This window comes from Dipodomys spectabilis, unplaced genomic scaffold, assembly GCF_019054845.1.
Source record: "Dipodomys spectabilis isolate Male_0828 unplaced genomic scaffold, ASM1905484v1 ptg000092l, whole genome shotgun sequence".
In the NCBI taxonomy this organism is placed as follows: domain Eukaryota; kingdom Metazoa; phylum Chordata; class Mammalia; order Rodentia; family Heteromyidae; genus Dipodomys; species Dipodomys spectabilis.
Genome location: NW_024870769.1, coordinates 10807597 through 10826516, shown reverse-complemented (window position 1 = coordinate 10826516; position 18920 = coordinate 10807597). Strand labels below are relative to the sequence as shown.

Genomic DNA, 18920 nt, shown 5'->3' with positions numbered 1-18920 from the left:
AGGGCAGGGAAGAGGGGGAGCCCTTCTGCCGGGTGTCCGCCCAGCCCAGGTGTCCTCCTCCGCCCAGCGCTGGAGACGCGCGCCGCGTGGGCGCGCCGGGAGCGCTGCGTGCGCGCGGGCGCGGGGGGCGGGGCGGGGGCGGCGCTCCGGGGGCGCGGCGGAGCCAGCCGGGGCGGGGGCGCGGGGAGCAAGGTGCGCCGCGCCCCCGCCCCGCGCCGCTGCCAGCCCCTCCCCGCGCGGCCCGCGCCCCCGCCCGCCCGCCCGGGACGCTTCCAGCCGCTTCCGTCCTCTCGCCTCGGCCGCTGTCCTCCGCCGGCCCCGCGTGGGAGGGCGATGGGTCAGCGCGGAAAAAGTGAATGAGGACGACGGCCGCCGCCGCCAGCGCCTCACTCGCCGGCCCGCGGGCACCATGGAGGCGCCGCGCGCCTTGGCGGCCAAGCCCCCCAGCGGGTAAGCGGCGGAGGGGGGGGGGGGCTGGCACGGGGAAGGGTCGGGGGGTCTCGTTCGGCCGGAACGCTGCGCCCGCCCCGCGCGCTCGGGGTCCGCGAGCCCCCGCGGGGTTGGGGTGGCGCCGGGGAGGGTGGTGCGCTTGGGGCGCCCGAGTTGTTGCTCAGGTAACCGAGTCGGCCGGGCCCGCGAGCACTCTCCGGGTGTTTGTGTGCGGGAGCCCTTGTGGGAGAACCCCCGCGCGCGCGCGCGGGGTCTTCACGCAGCTCCCAGGTCCCTCCGCCAGCCAGGGCTCGCGCCGCAGCTCCGGGGAGGCGGGCGGAGGTCGATCCGGCTTGCGGGAGTTCGAGATCCCCGGTTCTGGGGCCTTGGTGGCCTGGCGGGGAGCGCCCTGACTTCGAAGGGCCGACTTAGCCCGGAGGTCTCATGGTGTGTGTGCGTGCGTGTGCGTGTGCCCGCTTCCATTCTGGGGGTCTCCCCTAACCATGCCCTGGGCCCAGCGTTAGGACCCCACCCAAAGTGCAAATGGCCCTCGGGACCTGGATGTCAGAATTGCCGTTCCAGTCTTGGATATTCCACTCGAGCCCAAACCTTTCCGGGTTTCTTTTTCTTTTATTTTGCTGTTCCCACACCTAACGGGTAAGGATTCCCAGGCACACTCGGAATAGAACTTGAGGAAAGATCAACTCCCCTGATGGGAGATGAACAACCCCCGCTAGTAACCAGGTCCTGAGCCAGGCTTGAACCTGGCCCGTGAGTACCGGTCCCGACCGGGCCGCGGACCGCTGCGCCCGCCCCACCACCGCCCCCGAGGACTGGGAATGTCAGCGCGCAGAGCCGGGACCTCCGACCTTTGGCTCTTCGGAGCGAATGTGTTGAGTCTTGCCAATGGAATGAGTTGGGGTGGGCCCTGCACCTGCTCACCCAATGGCCCACTTTCCACCCCAGCAACTGGATTGTAGGAGGCAGCTTTGAGGACAGCAAATCTCTTTGCTTTTGCAGTTAGGTTCCACTGACTCACCCTGCCTGCCCCACGGCTGAGTGTCGCAGAAATGTGGGAAAGGTTTTTCATTTGACTCTTGAAAAAAGCCTCTGTAACCCCTCTTTTAGTATTTTCATGTTAAAAAAAAAAAAAGAAACACCTCCCTTCAAAGCCAGCAAAAAGTGAGCTAGGTTACTATCTCAAATAATACTGGAGTGGAGGAACATAAGATATTTTTTGTAGTGCACTTAAAGTTACATAATTCCTTTAGAACAAATACTCGCCCAAAGAAAATAAACGTGGGAAGTCTTTATTTCATGATAATGGGACATCCTCAGATAACCTATGGAATCCTGAAACAGAATCACCTTTAAAATCCATGGGTTTCACGGTTTATGAAATGAATATGTTTATAATTGAGTTATTTTGTCACTGTCACCTTAAAATAAACACAAGAGGAGCATTTCAGAGGCCAGCAAAACGGTGTCCCAGGAGTATCTGTTAATAAGTCTAGTCAGAGAACTGAAAATAATTCTTTCTGGCCTGCTGATGTGTAACCAAAAGGTGCACTTGGTTGCCTTTTCCCAAAATTGGGGAGCATTGAATTGTCTTCAAAGGGAACCACAAAGGGAAACTAAAGAGACTTTGCTTATGGATTTGATCGCAAAGCTATGGACGTTTGACTCTCTTCTCCTGAAATTCACATCATCTGATTTGTTAGGATATCTTTGACCAAGAAATACAGACATACTGCTTTAACTTCTATTACTCTGAGTTGTTTTTAGTTACCATTCCTTAATATTTTAAAGAAGCATTCAGAAAATATCAGTGTGTTTTTAATTTCAGTAGAGAATTACAAGCTGAATAGTATTTTGTGTTAATATCCTAGGAAAGCAATGGCATTAGGTTTTAACTTTGTCGATTGATTGATTGATTGATTGATTTAATTTAGTGTACTGCTTTCCTAGCAAAGGGTAGATAGGGTTGTGAAATTTCTGCTGTAGTTTATTATTGGGGTAATTGGACTGTTGGCTTATGGCTGAAATGACTGCTTTCTTTGTTCCTGCGGAATAGGTAGTATTTGCAATGTGCTTGAGAGAAAGTTGCTTTCTATTCCATACTGCAAAGGTTGATTATAAAAGTGGACTTTTCTAGTGTCTTTCTCCATGTGTCAATGAACAACTGGTGTGATGAATTTGCCATTGTTTGTTGTTTAAGTTGTGAGTCACCCTGGTTCTGGGTTCCCACCGGCTGTTTCTGGCACAATGTACTCAGGAGACTACATATTATAAAACACAGCGTGCAGGACCTTTGTGTAAGATTACTGAAGGGACAAATGGGCTGGACAGTACGAATTCATCCAAGTTACTAGTAGATACTTACAAGTTATGTTAAGAAAACAAAGACAAATATTACTTCATTTGAAATCACATTTGTATTATTAATTTCACTGAAATGATGACTTAGGACTTAAAGGCTATATGCGTAAGTTGTTTTTTTAAAAAGGAGGAGGTGTTTACACCAGCAAGGCAGACTTGTTGTTTAGAAAGTTTTAGAGCTTAGATTGACTAGTGTGAGATGTTATAATTGACAGAATATTCTAGGACACAGATAAAGGCCAATCACTTTTGGGTGAGGTTTTAAGGCCATGCTGTTTCTGTTAATGTTAATTTATGTTTTATTATTTGTAGCATTCATCTGTCAATAGTTGTTGTGGAACTCTGGGCTGGATTTTGCATGTGCACTCTATGAATAAGGGACAGAAGGCTTAGAATTTTTTAGGATGGCAGTTAATTGCTTCTTTCTATGGAAAAAAAAAACATGTGTGGAATAGGAAAGACTCCAGTGACAAAACAGCAGGTGAATTTAATCAAAACCTGTGTTCAAGTAGTTTGCTTATAGAAAGAAATCACTTATCTTCATGTAGCTAAACCTATTATTCATCTCTCTGCACAAACTTGTATTTAGTAGGTTAATAGAACAAGAAATAATTTGAAGAAAATAATTTAAATGGGTGAATTTTTTAATATATATATTATTGTAAAGATACTGTACAGAGGGATTACAGTTACAAGGTAATGAGTACATTTCCTATTGAGCATTGTTACTCCCTCCTTTGTTTTTTCCCATACCACCTTTTCCCTCCCCCTTCCCCAACTTCTCCCCCCCTCCACATTTAAAGTTTGTTTTCAACATACTGTCTGTTATATCTCATTGTTATATCCTTATTTCAGCATTTTGTTATTTCCCTTCCCCTCCCCCAATTAGAAAAGTGTTTATACAAGATGCAGGACACCGGAATCAAATACAGTGTGAACAGGTGTTATACCATAGGGGAAGAACACACAAAGAAACAAAAAATAACCTCACATAGTACATTATAAGAACATTAAAAAGAACAGCAAGAAAGATACAATCTCTTGTGTCCCTATCTTGGGGTTCATTTCGCTTAGTATCAGGTTATATGGTCATATATACATAGCTTTTGACTTCTTCTGCTTGTCCTAGACATATGCTAGTTATTGCAGATAAGGGAAACCATGGCACCTATGTTTCTTTGGGTCTGCCTTACTTCACTTAATATAATTTTTTCCAAGTCTTTCCATTTCCCAACAAATAGGGTAGTGTCATTCTTTCTGATGGAGGCATAGAATTCCATCATATATATATATATATATATATATATATATATATATATATATCACATTTTCTTGATCAAAATGGGCGAATTTTTGTGTGCGACAAAGTCTCATTATGTAGCCCAAGTTGGCCATGAATTTATAATCCTCCTACCGTAGCCTCCCCCAGTGCTGGGATTACCAGTGTGTGTCCCTCTGCATGGCTCAAGATGGTAATTTAAGCTATTGTTATCTCTCATCAGCTAACACAATATCAAGTATAGAGGCCTACACCTCTTAACAGTAACCAGCACTAGCCTCCATTGTATTTTGTATGAAGCACTCGTGTTTAGATATTAAAGAAATAGTGATAACTATAACCATAGAGGGACATTTAGATTCCTAGAACATTTTTGCTTTTAAATGAATGGTCCTACATTCTTTGAAACGAGAACACCTGCAGTAATTGTTACATTAAATTTTACTAGTGAATTCCAGTTGTTTTAGAGAGATGTTGATTATGAATTACACCTTATTTATCTAAGAATGTCAAACTTAGGGACTAAGGATTTCTCAAGGTATATATCTAGGAACCTAATTTTTTCGTAGTCGTAAATTTTATTAGTAGGAGGAATCAGACAGTTCTCTGCTATAAATCAAGTAACCCCATGCAACATTTTTTATTATTTCTCAGTGGTTGTGTCAGGGTGAGGAAACATTTGATGTAAGGTATTTATTTGTAGAATGTGTCCTCTCTCCCTGTGGCAGTTTGCAGGCCCTTGTAGGCCATGTCTCATGCCCTTCTCCCATGCACAGGGAGAACAGATTATTATTGCATGGCAATGAAACTCAGGATTGGTGTCAGCACCTGCATGTATACAGGTCTGAGTATGGTGTCCTCTTTAATTTGGAACCGGGAAATGAAGTCATAACTTGTGTGTGCCCAAGTGTACATCCACAATTACTATAAGAAAGCACTTATTATAGGATATATTTATATACCATAATGACTGGTTTAAAGTTAGAGGCCTTTTGTGCTTTGTTATTAAATTTATGAATAATTTTTATTTATTTTTAGTTGATTCAAAGGTTTAAAAAGTGAGCAGAAAAAATTAATATCAGAATAGTGGCTACATGGAAGATGTGAAAATTTGAAAAATCATGTGGCTATCATTTAGAATTCAACTAAGTGAAAATGTTTACCAGGGAATTTATGTATGCATCGTTTAGTATTTTTCCATACTCTTTTATCCCCCATCTACATTTAAGCATGAGCCCTGTGGATTTTATGCATTGCTTAATTATAGTGATGGGTTCCATTTACCTTTACTGTAGCTGCCCATATCTGGTCATTACATGACACAATGATAGCTTTGTGTATCTTTGTACATTTTCTTTGCTTAAAATATATTATTTTTGTGCCAGCACTGGAGCTTGAACCCAGGGCCTTACATTCTCCCTTAGATTTCTCAGTCAAGACTGGTGCTCTACCACTTGAGCTATACTTCTACTTCTGGCTTTTTACTGGTAAATTAGTGATAAGAGTTCCTTGAGTTTGGCTTCCTCATATCTCAGCCTTCTGATGTTACAGATGTGAGCTACTGGTACCTGGCCTTAAAATATTGGAATGTTGGTTTTCTACTGCCTACATGTGAGGATGTAGCCTTATGCTCTTTTCTGCTTTTCATTTTTTCATGAATGCTTAATGGAGGGTTCAGTTGCTCTGTGTGTGTGTGTGTGTGTGTGTGTGTGTGTGTGTGTGTGTGTGTGTGTGTGTGTGTGTGTGTGTGTTGTGGGGCAGTGCGTGTGTGTCAGTTTTGGGGCTTGAACTGTCCTTGAGCCTCTTTGTGCTCAAGGCTGCCACTCTACCACTTGAGTCACAGTGCCACTTCCAGTTTTTGAGTGATTAATTGGAGGTATGAGCCTTTTTTTTTAAATTTTATTTTATTTTATTTGAGAACATACTACAGACCTCAGGACCAATGGAATAGAATTGAAAACCCAGAAATGAACCTACAGACCTATAGCCATCTAATCTTCGATAAGGGAGCTAAAACAATAGAATGGAAGACAGACAGCCTCTTCAGTAAATGGTGCTGGCAAAACTGGTTAACTACATGTAGAATATTAAAGCTAGATCCTTATATATCACCCTGCACCAGAATCAACTCAAAATGGATCAAAGACCTTGAACTCAAAGCAGACACTCTGAAAACATTACAGGATGGAATAGGAGAAACTCTGGGTCTCCTCGGCTCAGGCCGAAATTTTCTGAATAGAGACCTGGAAACACAACAAATCAAAGAAAGGTTGGACAAATGGGATTGCATAAGGTTGCAGAGCTTCTGCAGGGCAAATGACATAGCTAGCAAGATCAATAGAAAGCCCACGGATTGGGAGAAGATCTTTACTAGCCATACAACGGACAAGGGTCTCATATCTAAAATATACTTGGAACTCAAAAAATTAAACCACCCAACAACAAATCCTCAAAGAGATATGAGTCTTATGGGGACTTTTCTGCCCAGGCTGGCTTTGAAGCACTATCTTCAGATCTCAGCTTCCTGAGTAACTAGGATTACAGGGGTGAACCACCAGCCCCCAGCTTCAGTTGCTTTTTATAAAGCTAATGATGCTGATTGTTTCTGGGGTTGGGTGTGCACATGCATGCTGTTAGTGGAGTTTGAACTCAGTTTTTTTTTTCCTTAAGGCTGGCACTCTACCACCTGAGGCATAGCTCCACTTCTAGCTTTTTACTGTTTGTTGGTCACAAGTGTCTCATGGACTTTCCTGCCTGAGTTGGCTTTGAACCTTGATCCTTGGATCTCAGCCTCCTGTTAACTAAGATTACAGATATGAGTCACTGGTGCTGGACTGGTAATTGCTTTTAAGAGTAATAATGCTCATAACTAGACTCCTGTGTGTGCTGTGGAACCTGGGATGACAAATGACAATTTCTATCTATTTCTACCATGAGTCTGAAGACCCTTCCCCATGCATCTACAAAGCCTCTCTAGGGAAAGACGGATTTTCCTCAGCAGATAGAATCCTGGAGCTCTTAGATTTTATTACCATCTATCTAATCTTCTTCATCAGGTGATGAGTGCCTACTGGCCAGGACACTGTGGCTAATGAGCCAAATCCAATTATAAAAATATTCTCGTCAAAATTATTTCTATTAAAAAAGTAAATCAAAAGCTTTTAAAATCAAGTGTCAGAATACATTCTTCTTAGGCTCATTCCATTAGGCACCTTCCCAAGTTACAGATGCTTTCATGTAAATGCTTTAGTAGATCCTAATCCCACATCCACTAGACTTAGTGGTGCTGATTTGAAAGGTTGCAATTGGTTTAGAGAAATCTGAAGTTCTGAAGCAAATCTGTAGAGATATGTCAGTTAAATCAAGAGTACTGATTCCTTGAGTCTGGTGTCAGTGGTTCAGGTGTGTAATTCTACCTACTCAGGAGGCTGAGATCTGAGGATCATTGTTCAAAGCCAGACCAGGTAGGAAATCTGTGACTCATATCCAATTAACCAGCACACAACTGAAAGTGGAGTTGTGGCTCAGATGGTAGAGCACCAGCTTTGAATGAAAAAGCTAATGGACATTGAGTACCCAGGGCCCAAGTTTCAGGTCCCAGGACCAACACCCACCCACCCCCCCCCCCACACACACATACAAATACACAAGTCTTGCTTCTCCATCTGCCTTTTACCCCTGTGCCTATCTAGTGTCCAGTGCCCAATAACCCAGGTGAGGAGCCCACCACTCCTACCTTCTTCCAGACAGAGCATAGTAAGGGCATCTGAAGTTGAGCATACACCTGGCATAGTAAGGGGATCTGGAACCTTCTGGGCCAGGAAAGGCAACTTTCCCTGATTCAGAATACCTTCTGCTTATTTGTTAATCCTATTTGACTTTGACTTTCTCTTGTCAAAGATTGACAAGTAGAGTTGAGTGGGAAGAATGTTGGCTCAGGAATGAGAAGGTAGGGGCCCTGGTGCCAATTAGGCAAGATTAAATTTACCCTTTGTGGTGAAGCCTGGGATCTTCCTGATGGGGGCTTCTGCTGGTGGATTCAGGCCTAAGTTGTCTAGTAGCACTCTCTGCAAGGTGGTGCATCTCTGTCAGGGCTGCACTATATGGGAGAGTGTAGCGGCCTCAGTACAAGATGAGGAGGAACTAAAATCTTCACCTGCTTTACCTTTCAACCTGGGGTTTTCTCAGTCTCCCTGGATCACTACAGTTCCTGTCCCAGAACTCTGCCCTCTGCTTCCTCCTTTCCCTCCTACCCTGCCCTGGAAGCCTTTTCTCCTTTCCTAGAATGATTGGTTAGTCCATTTTTTAGGTTATTGTAGATCTATCCTTCCAAGATGTCCAAGGGATGACTAGCTTGCTGGCATCTGCCCGAATCCCTTCCTCAGAACATGATTTCCTATTGGCCTGTCCTCTCATGGAATTCTGAGCTCTGGCAGGCATCCATTTTATTTGTGTTTGTGTTATCTGAGGCATAGGGTTCACAGTTAAAATCCAGCCAGGCGAGCTCTACTTTTTGTCTTAGGGACTCGCATGCTATAAAATCATATGATTTAAACTCTTCCAGAATAAGATAGAACCCTCTTTCCAAAAATTGACTTTTTTCTTAAATTGCCTCTTAATCTTGTTTCTGCCAGACTACATGAGAACAGACACATCAGCTGGCACTGAACTATTTCTAACAGATAGGCTCTGGCTCTGCCTGCCAGCGATAAGGCAGGCCTGTTCCTTACAAATGAGAGGTGTTGGATGCTTTATTTTGAGAGCCATAAAGTGATGGTGATTTAAGAGGAGAAAAAGTCTTTCCCTCAGCTGAAAATCCCCGTTGGCAGTCTAGGCTGATATTGGGGTGTGGAATTATCAAGGAGTTGGTTCTTTCTTCTGTTTCCTGGCCAGGGCCAATGAATTGCCTGTTCCTCAGCATTGCCTCAGGAACGGGGATTGGAAGGGACACAAGCTCTTTACTGTTCAGTGCAGATTACATATAGTCCTTCCCTCCGGTCCCTTTGGCCTACTCATAATTACAAGTCTTTCCTTAAGAAGAGGCTTGAACAGGGGAACAGAGCTATCTGCCAACATGATCTTATTTTCAACATGGTGAATTCTAAGAGGTACTATGGCACAAATGAGCTGGAGGGAGGTGGCAGGTGTCCATGGCAAGCTTGTGGTTCTTCTTCTTCCTGCCAGTGTCCTGAGAAGTCCCTCAGCTGTCTTGGGAAAATATGTCCCTGACAGTTTCTAGTCTCTCCTGAAAAACAAACTGTCCTCAATTTGTTCAGATAGTAATGTACCAGACATCATCCAGGCTCCATGGTGTGGCTAATGGGTAGAGGTAATCTAATGTAGTCTGTTGGCAGCTAACATTTCTTTTTGCTTCTTTCATGTGTGTGTGTGTGTGTGTGTGTGTGTGTGTCTAGTCTCTTTCTCTATATATCTGTATATGTTTATATAGACATCTGTCTATATATGAAAGAATATATATAAATTGTACATATTTATCTATAAATACATATGTAAATATATAAATTGTATATGACATATATAACATATTACATATATAAATAGATAGGTATAGATATAGATACAGATATAGATATTTGTGCCAGTTTGGGGCTTGCTTAAACCCAGGACCTTGTCACTGTCCCTAAAAACTGACACAACCACTTGAGCCATTTTCACTTCTGGCTTTTGGCCAGTTAATTGGAGATAAGAGTCCACAGATTTGACTGTCTGAGCTGGCTTCAAATTGTGATCCTTAGATCTCAGCCACTGCATGAGCCAGCATCACCCAGCTTGGTAGCTGGCATTTCTGATAACAGTCTCCATGTCAGTTCTGAGCATAGACATGGTACAGATCTTCAGCCCTGCCCTGAGTCCGCGGAGCAGACATTCCACATCCATGCACATGGAAGAGGAATGACATTTAGACTGTCATCCCCAAGGCTTCCTGTCTGACACACCAAGGTGGTGGGTGGTGTGCTTTGCTTTTTACAGTGCCTCATACTTTTCATTCAGGCCACACCTACTTCTTGTTCATAGTGGGTGACAACTTGGACAGATAGGGTAAGAGCATCCCCTAGACCAACCATGGGGGAAGTCAGAGTCTCCTGCCTTCCTGATGCTTGTCAGAGTGGGGAGGCAAAGGGACCTGGATCTGGACCAAAGTGACAAGGGGCATCTATAAAGCACATCATTTTAATTGCTTCTTGGGGCCTTGAGTATCAGAACTAGAAGAAAAGACCTAGTGTACTGACTTTGCAGTTATATAAGTAGCTTGAGCAATTAAGTGGCTAACTAGTAAAATAAAGGCTAAAGAAATTGATGAGAAAACCAGTGCTTCCTCATAGTCTCATTGTCTCATCTTCCCTCTCCCACTTGTCTGTCTGTGTGTCTTGTATTTTGGTGAAGGGGAGACTTCCCATCACTTGGCAAAAAACAGATTCCTAAACCCATTCTAGCAGTGCTTTTCCACACTTAATGCTTCCTAAGTTGTGTTAAAAAATCCTGGGGGGAGGGAGTGACAATTCTGAAAGTGTATAATTTTTGCAGGGGGTAATTAATATTTTAGTTTCTAAATATAGTTTTGTTGTCTAGAACCCTACTAATTAAGAGCAGAATGCACTAGTGTTCATTAAACAAACTATTAGTTTGTAGAGAGACAGGTTGACTGTAGTCAGAACCTCGACATTTGCCATTGAAATAGGTTCTTGCCAAGAGTCTCCCAACTGTCTGTCTGCTCTTTTGCCTTACTGCCTATAATTACTGTGTTGACTTGGGTTGGGGTGGAAGGGAAGTGTTTGCCTCCTACTTTGTGCCAAAGCCATTATTATGTCATGGTGATTACTGTCCTAACAACATCATTTTCATGGAGAATGCATTGTAGGCCTGTTTTGATGTTTTCCAAATCATATGATTTGATTAAAAAGTTTTAATTGGACTGCTGAAGACTGAGAATTCCTTGTGCTATACAAACTATAAGTGGCTATCTTTTACCAATTGTAGATATGTTTGTTTGTGCTAGTACTGAGGCTCGGACTCAGGGCTTTGCAGTCATATTTGGCTTTTTCAATTCAGGCTGGTGCCCTATCACTTTAGCCACAGTTGCACTTCCAGCTTTTTGGTGGTTAATTGGAATTAAAGATTCTCATAGACTTTTCTGTGCTTGCTGGCTTTGAACTGTGATCCTCATATCTCAGTCTCCTGAGTTGCTAGGATTATAGGCATAAACAACCAGCATCTGGCTCACTTCTAGATATATTTGCTACTGAAAGAAAATGTATAGAATGAAATGAGTGTGGGAATTTCAGAGAAGTAATGACCAATAATTTGGAGAGTTGACTGATGTCCATTTGGAACATTCCTTTATTGCTGATTTGTTTTTAACTTTACCATAATATTTCACCGTTATTTTTTGAATAATGCTATTTCTTCAGCTAGAAAACAAAAGCAAGCCTCAGAAGGGCCTTGCCTTCTGTGGTTTAGTCATTTGTGCAATACTTTCTTCTAGCTGACAGCATGGTACAGGCTGCCCTGGTTGGGGTGGCTTGACCTTTCACCAGGCCCAGGGAAGCTGTCACAATAACTGGTCTCTCCCACAAATCTTCAGTCTAGATTCCAGTGTGCCAACTTCTCATCTCTAGGCTTTATTATGGCCCCAAGTGGAAGACGGAGCTTAGTTTCCTGGATTCCCTTTGCCAGAGCCTCTGCTGGCTTCTTGCAGGGTGGTTGATGACATTCTGTCATTCCTGAACCAGTCTACTTTCTCAGCAGCATTTTGCTACAGAAGCAATTTGCTTATAAGCATGATTGTGATTCCTTCCTTGTCCTCCAGCTTTCTCATGCCACCTTTTTGTCATAATACTAGGGCATTTCTAGTTGCATAAACAGATATGTGGTATGTAGCAGGAGAGTTCCATATCCAGCAGTTGTGCATAGGACAAGCATTTATGAATTAATAGGAAAAGTCAAACTCAGACTCTCCCACCCCTCCAGCAACCGGTTGTGCCTTGATCCTGGCTTATGAATTAATAAACACTGCAAAGCCTCTTCTTTGTACTGGATGTGACTCAGCTCACAGTGTCTTTGCTGATACATTTAATGAAAACACAGAGCTCTACTTTGCCCAGTAAATGAGCTTCCGTCAGAGCAGGAGCTTTGTAGAACCCTAACACAAATTTACTAATTGTAATTTCTTAGGATAATATTAGGCTCCTCTGACTGGATATGCTGGGTGATTCTTTGAACTGCCCCTTCCCTTTGGGGTCATAGGCTCCATCGGTAGGATGGTCTTGATGTTTGTGGGGGTCTTTTAAGGGTGGATGTCCTTCTTCAAGGATGTTCTGGAGAAGTGAGAGGAGAGCCTTGGGGCACTTCAGAGGCACTTGATGGATTATGATCCTCATGTCACTTGTGCTCCTTGGGCCCACTGGTCCTTAGTTGTATTAGTCAGCTTCCTTTTACTGTGACAAAAATGCCTGTGGCAATCAACTTATGAGGAAGAACGGTTTATTTTTGGTTCATAATGTCAGAGGTTTCAGTCCAAAGTTGCTTGGCCTTCTTGCTTTTGGACCTGTGGCAACACATTACATAATGGTGGAGGAGTGTGTGGTGAAAGAGGCTGCAGCTAGGAAGCCATTAGAATCCCCAGTGACCTGACTTCCTCCCACTAGGCTCCACCCACCTCTTTGAGGTTCTAACACCTCTCAATAGAACCAAGTTGAGAACATTCACATGGGCTTTACCAGGACCTTCAGGATCCACACTGTCCAAAGTGAGAAACCGTGGTCTCATCTTCCCTTTAAGTCCCGTGTATAAGCACCCCAACTAGCTTTGGGGATTCTAAGTGCTGAGATGTCCTGGGCATGCTCTTGGTATTCTCAGGGTCCAGGCACACACCATCTCCCTCAACCTATTGCTTTTCAGCTTTACCTCACTGAAGCAAAATAATGTATTCCTGTTGATGATGTTTTAATTACCTGTGTAGAATCCTCTCATCTGTGATAACTAGTTGTTATAAGTAACATAGGCAAAGGTGGAATAATATAACTTCCCTTTCACAAACCTCCCACCTTCCTTTCCTCCTTTCCACCTTTCTTTCCTTATACCCTCCCTCCCTTCCCCTTTCTTCACTTCCTTCTTTACTAGAGTTTGAACTTAGAGCCTTATGCTTGCTAGGCAAATGTTCTATCTCTATCTCTTGAGCCAAACCTTTGGCTTTTAGGTTTAGGGTTTTTTGTTTGTTTGTTTGTTTTGTTTTGTTTCTTTAGGTTTTTCTTCGGGTATTTTTAGGTCTGTGCTTGAACTGGCCTAGGACTGTAATCCTCCTATCTCCTCCTCCCACATAGCTGGGTTTACAGGTTTAAACTACTACTGCGTCCAGCTTATTCTTTGAGACAGGGTCACAGTGACATTTCTGCCCCTCTTACTTCCCCCAGACCAGGAAGCTCCTGCTCTGCCTTCTACGTAGCTTGGATTATAGGTTTGTACTGTTACAGTGAGCTTAAAATTGTCTTTTCATTTTCTGAGTTCAAAATGATGCTGGATTCTTATGACAGAGATGAGACTTTACCTGAGGAGTTTAACATGAAGTAATGGATGGCTTGCCTTTAAGCTATGCTGGCGTTAATAGTGCCTGTGAGGTGAGGTGGGGGATTGTGCACTCACTTGCATACTGTATTTATAATGTAGACTCTCATTGCCATGCAAACATGTTCTCATTTGTTTTAAAATGTGAAAGTGATACATGTTTTATGGTGTGTATGTGTGTGCGCTGATACTGGAGTTTGAACTTAGGGCCTTACACTTTCACTTGGCTTTTTTTTTTAAACCAAAGCCATCACTTGGTGGTTTTTCGAAAAAAAAAAAAAAAGAGTCCCACAGACTTTTCTGCCCAGGCTGAATTGAATCTCCTCAGATCTCAACCACTTGAGTAGCTAGGATTAGTGGTATGAACCATTAGGCTCTGCTGCTAAGTAATTTTTTTTTTAAAGAATCTTTTCAAGGTTTTACTTGTGTCCCTCTTTCCTTTGGTGAGAGGGATTTGGGAGGCAGCCCTTGCTGCAAGAAGCTGCTGACACAGGGGACAGAGGGAAGGAGCGGTTTGTGGCTCCCCAGTCACTTCTGTGGTGAGAGTGTGGTCTGTGGAACGTGGGGTAGAAAGGCAAATGCATTCTTGCCCTTGAGAGCTGTGTCATGGGGAGGAGTTGGCTGGCCTCCTTGTTCCTCCTAAGGGCACTTACTTCGATTGCAGAGATTATGAGATAATTAGACCAGGAGAAAAGGAATCACGTAGCATGCCTAACACACGGGAGTTTCCTATTCTAGCTTTTCTCCCAACAGACCATCAGTCTGGATGAGGAATGTATAATCAGCATGAAGATTAGCAGTACACATTAATAAAAAAAAACATGCCCTGTATTCATAAATTGCTTTTGGGCAGATGTTGTAGACACACAGCTTTGGAAAGGAGCCAGCTGGTGTGTAAGAGGCGATGTACTAGGACTGAGGAGGTTGTTAGTGGTGTGGGCCCTTCTTACCACATTCCTCTCAAGCTGCCCTGGAACTCTGTTGGCACTCAAGGACCAAGTTTCTTCCCTCTGATTTGCAAGGTACCTGCTTGCCATCTTTTGCCCACTAAAATAAGTATGAAAATAAACCTCAGTTTGGTTTGAACACAAATACAGTCAGCCGTCTTGTCAGATCTATCCTTTTTGTTTTGTTTTTCTTTTCTGAGTAGTCTACACACCACAGGAAAAAATACATCAAAACCCAAACAAGAACAAAAAAAATATGAAAACGAGATGATTTCCTCAAGTGTTACTGTCTGGGTGTTAGATCAAAACACTGAACCGTCTGTAAGTTCTCTGGGGAAAGGGATAAAGGAAGGACCCAAACTGAATGGATCAGAGGACATTTGTATATATTTTGTGTATGGAGGTGAATCAGCAGATTAGCTGAGATAGGTCTTTTTATGTCACAGCTACGAGAGATTAAGAAGTTGGCCTGCCTATGTGTCTGAGACTCCTCTGTCCAGGAGGGAGGATGACCCCTCATCTCCCCACTGGGCCGCCTCCTCTTGGACATGGACATCTGCTGGCATGGCGACTTTGATTGCTGGTTTTAAATGAAGGACTTACCTTGTTACACTCAACTATGTTTTATGACGCAGCGTGTGCAAAAGGGCGGAATGCATTTACACGTCTTTCCTCTCTACAAGGAATGTAAGAAGCATTTAACCTGAAATTATGGTGTACTATGTTCACTTTCTAAGGGAGGCAGTGGAAACATCAGTTCCTGGCTATACTTGAAGATGTTCTCATTTGTGAATTTCAGGTCTCTATGTCAGTAATGGAAATAATCTCTTCAAAAATACAAGCCCTATGAGTGGCCTGTTCCTGTCATAGTTTTGGCATTACGTTGAACCAGTAATTTCACACATGCCAAGAAAATGAGTATCAACTGCCTGGCAGGAAATTGTCTGTCATATGTTATGACAACTGTGTTTGGTGGCCCGGGTAATGTCTTCTCAAACAGTAGTAAAATGGTAGTAGTCATTCATGATCAAGCTGTGAAGCAGACAGGTTAAGTTTCCATAGTTTGAAAGCTTGATGTCACCAGAATTGTTTGTACTTGGGGCCGGGGGGGAGACTATCAATTCGCTTTGATGGCATAATATTATGGTTTGGAGGTGTTATCCTAGATTTCATGTATTGGTTTATGGCATTTGGAGCAGCCTTTGGAGGGAAGTAGGGTTAAATAAAGTCATAGGAGTGGGGGCCCCCAGGATGGCATTAGTGACTTTAAGAAGAGGAAGGAACTCAAGCTGGCATTTTCACTCCATCTCCATGAGCTGCTCTCCTTTGTGTTGAGATGTAGCCAGTAAGGCTCTCAGCAGATGCTGGTGCCATCACCTTGGACTTCGCAGCCTCCAGAGCTGTTGGTGTTAAATGAACCTCTGTTCCTTGTAAATTACCAGTCTGTTGGTAGTCAGTTACAGCATCAGAAAATGGACTAGGACAATTATCTCAGAGTTTCTCATCAGGGTGAACTGCTGGGAACTTGTCTTGTTGGCTTTGTTCATGTGACTCTACCATGTTCCTTATGCCCAAGGGAGAGGTGAGGCCAAAGCTTGGCCTTTGTTAATGAGGTCAAGAGTAGATGAGCACCAGACTGAGGCTTTGGAGAGAACACAGGACAGGGCTGACCAGGCAAAGTAACGGAAGGAAACCTGGCTAGGCTGGTCAGGAATGCAACTCTTTGAATCTGAGAGGCAAGGCAGGTCTTGTCAGAATTTGTTCTAGGGGACAGCATGTGGCTTAGGTGCCAGGATATATGTCTTAGGGCCAAGTTGCAGTGGGCCTGGGGCAGGAGCAGTACTTGGCTTCATCCTGAAGAACTGTGGACTAGGGAGAGGTTTTTGAGCAGAGATTACTGGTAGACAAAGGTTTCTCTGAGTATATTTCAAGAGAAGAAGAGAAGAAGGAAGAGAGGGTGAGGCCTAACTGGGACAGTTGAGGTGGCAGTGATCCTAAGGGTTTGGTCTTGTGATCTCATCAAGAATGAGCAGGAATGGGGGTGCAACAGGGAAGATCCTAAGCCATGGTGGGAAGACCATAAGTGGGGTACATTCTAGCTTGGGGACTGGGCAGGGAGGAAAGGGGCCTGAGAGATTCATTTGCTTATTTGTTCACCTAATCTTGGTAGGCAGTGTGATGTGTACTAACAAGGGATATATCAGACGTAACCATCCTCCAAGTGCTTCCATCTCCTCCCATCCAGGAAAGGAGGTCTGTGAGTGTGAGTAACCAGGGGGTTAGGAGACAGCAACAGGGAAAGGGAGAGAAGGAGATCTAGGTCCAGGTTCCCTAGCAGCAATCAGCCTGTTATCATTGATGAGATCAGGCACAGCCTTACATCCTTGTACATGATCCCAGTTTACTCCTTGTGGTGACCTGTGGGTGGATTCTAGGATACTTCCCATTTAAAAATGAGAAGTGTGGGGTAGGAGAAATAATCAGCATGACATATTAGCCTTGTGATGTAATCACAAAGCTGAGCCCTGTGCTTCTCCAGTATGCATGCAAAGGATCCTGGGGTCCCTACAAGTCAAGTCTCTGGTCTATGTAGTAGGGAGAAGGCAGAGGAGGCCTGTCTGGACACAGTAGCAGCAGGAGGTAAGGCAGGCCCTGGGACAGTGATTGGGTTCTTGGGGGATATGGGCTTATAACTTCTCACTTCATTGTCAGAATTTCCCCTGAGAATGAATTTGTCCCATTCATCCTAGAGGATATTCAGACGGTGAGCCAGCAATATGCAGGGGGTGGTGACTAGGCCTTTGAGCACAGTGGTCTTCCTAACATGCACCGGGACATGCTCAGCGAGGGGTGAGGTGAAGTGTCCTGTGGCCTGCATGATTTTGTACATGAATAAAGCAAGAAAGAAGGCTGGGGATGGGTGATGTGTGGGCTGTGTTTTTGCTCGGTGTGCCTTATCCACAGTGAGACAAACATGCAATTAAGTGACTACCTAGGAATTTTTTTCTTTTCTTGTTGGTGAAATCAATGTCACACTGTCCTTGGCACAGGAAGAGGAAGGAATAGTGTCTTGATCAGTCTTATGCCAAGTAAGGTTAGAGGGAGACAAGGTGACTGACTGAAGTGCTATGGCATTTTATGATGTGGCTACTCAGGAAGGAGATTTCTCTGCTTTATGATAGAAACAGGAGTGAATCAGTGTTCTATCTTTTGGAAGAAAAATCTTCCTTTCCCAAATCAATCTTACCAAATTGACTTGTTCCATTTTAACAGAAGTAGATAAAGAATTTTGTCAATATTCATCCTTCTTCTCTCTCCCCATTGTCTTGTTCCTCTTAGTAATGCTTACATCCCCCAAAAGAAATGGTGTTTTAATACATTTCTTTGTTTAAAACTGTGTGTTACTTATTTAAAGGAGTCATGATGGCGTCTCGCATATGCATATATCATACTTCAGTCAGATTGACCACAATCATGAACTCATATATGCTTGTGGTCATAGTCATATTTTATGAGGGAAAACATATCACCTTTGTCTGAGCCTGGCTTACTTCACTGAATATGATGGTTTCCAAATGGCATGATTTCATTCTTTATGGCTGTGAATAATTCCATTGTGTATATGTACCATATTTTCTTGATACATTCATTAGGTGTAGGACATCTGGCTTTTTTCCATGAACATGGGTAACTAAGTGGCTCTAGTATATCCTGACTTGCATTCCTTCCAGAAAATGCCTAAGATTGGTATTGCTAGATCATTGGGTTCTGTTTTTCTATTTTTAGTTTTCCTAATTTTTAATTTAATTTTATTATTTTCTATTTTTAGTTTAGTTTAATCTCCATATGGATTTTCATGGTGAGTGCACTATCCCACCAGAAATGTGGGTTCCTCTTCCCTCCATCCTCCCCAACATTTGTTATTTGTCATCTTGTTGATGGCCATCCTGACTTGAAGTGAGGTGGGATCTCAGTGTCATTTGATTTGCATTTCCTATGTGACCAGTGATGTTGACCATTTCTTCATGTATTGGCCATTTGTATTAACTACTTTCAAGAATTGTCTGTCAGTTCATGAGAATTCTCTGTCAGTTCATTTTCCCATTTATTTATTGGGTTATTGATATATAAGGTGAGATTGAAAGGGGGGTTAGTTTTTTGAGGCTTCTGTGTATTCTAGCTACTGGACTGTCGACCTGGAACTTCTTTAGGACTTGACTATTTTGATGAAGTCCAAGGATCCCCTTAAGTTTTGTGAGCTAGAAAAGGCCATTGAAGCAGTGTATACTTTCTATGGGTTTCAG

The 18920-nt window shown here is 43.4% G+C and overlaps 1 protein-coding gene across 3 annotated transcripts in view; it reads left to right on the top strand.

Moving 5' to 3' along the window:
* The first annotated feature begins 240 nt into the window (after positions 1-240).
* Cobl (cordon-bleu WH2 repeat protein) overlaps positions 241-18920 on the top strand; it is a 210925-nt gene continuing 192245 nt past the window's right edge. For all 3 annotated transcript variants that reach the window (XM_042684982.1, XM_042684981.1, XM_042684979.1), the window contains exon 1: positions 241-450. In XM_042684982.1, the coding sequence (XP_042540916.1) occupies positions 410-450 (41 nt within the window). In that variant the 5' untranslated portion in view covers positions 241-409. The remainder of the gene's footprint in view (positions 451-18920) is intronic.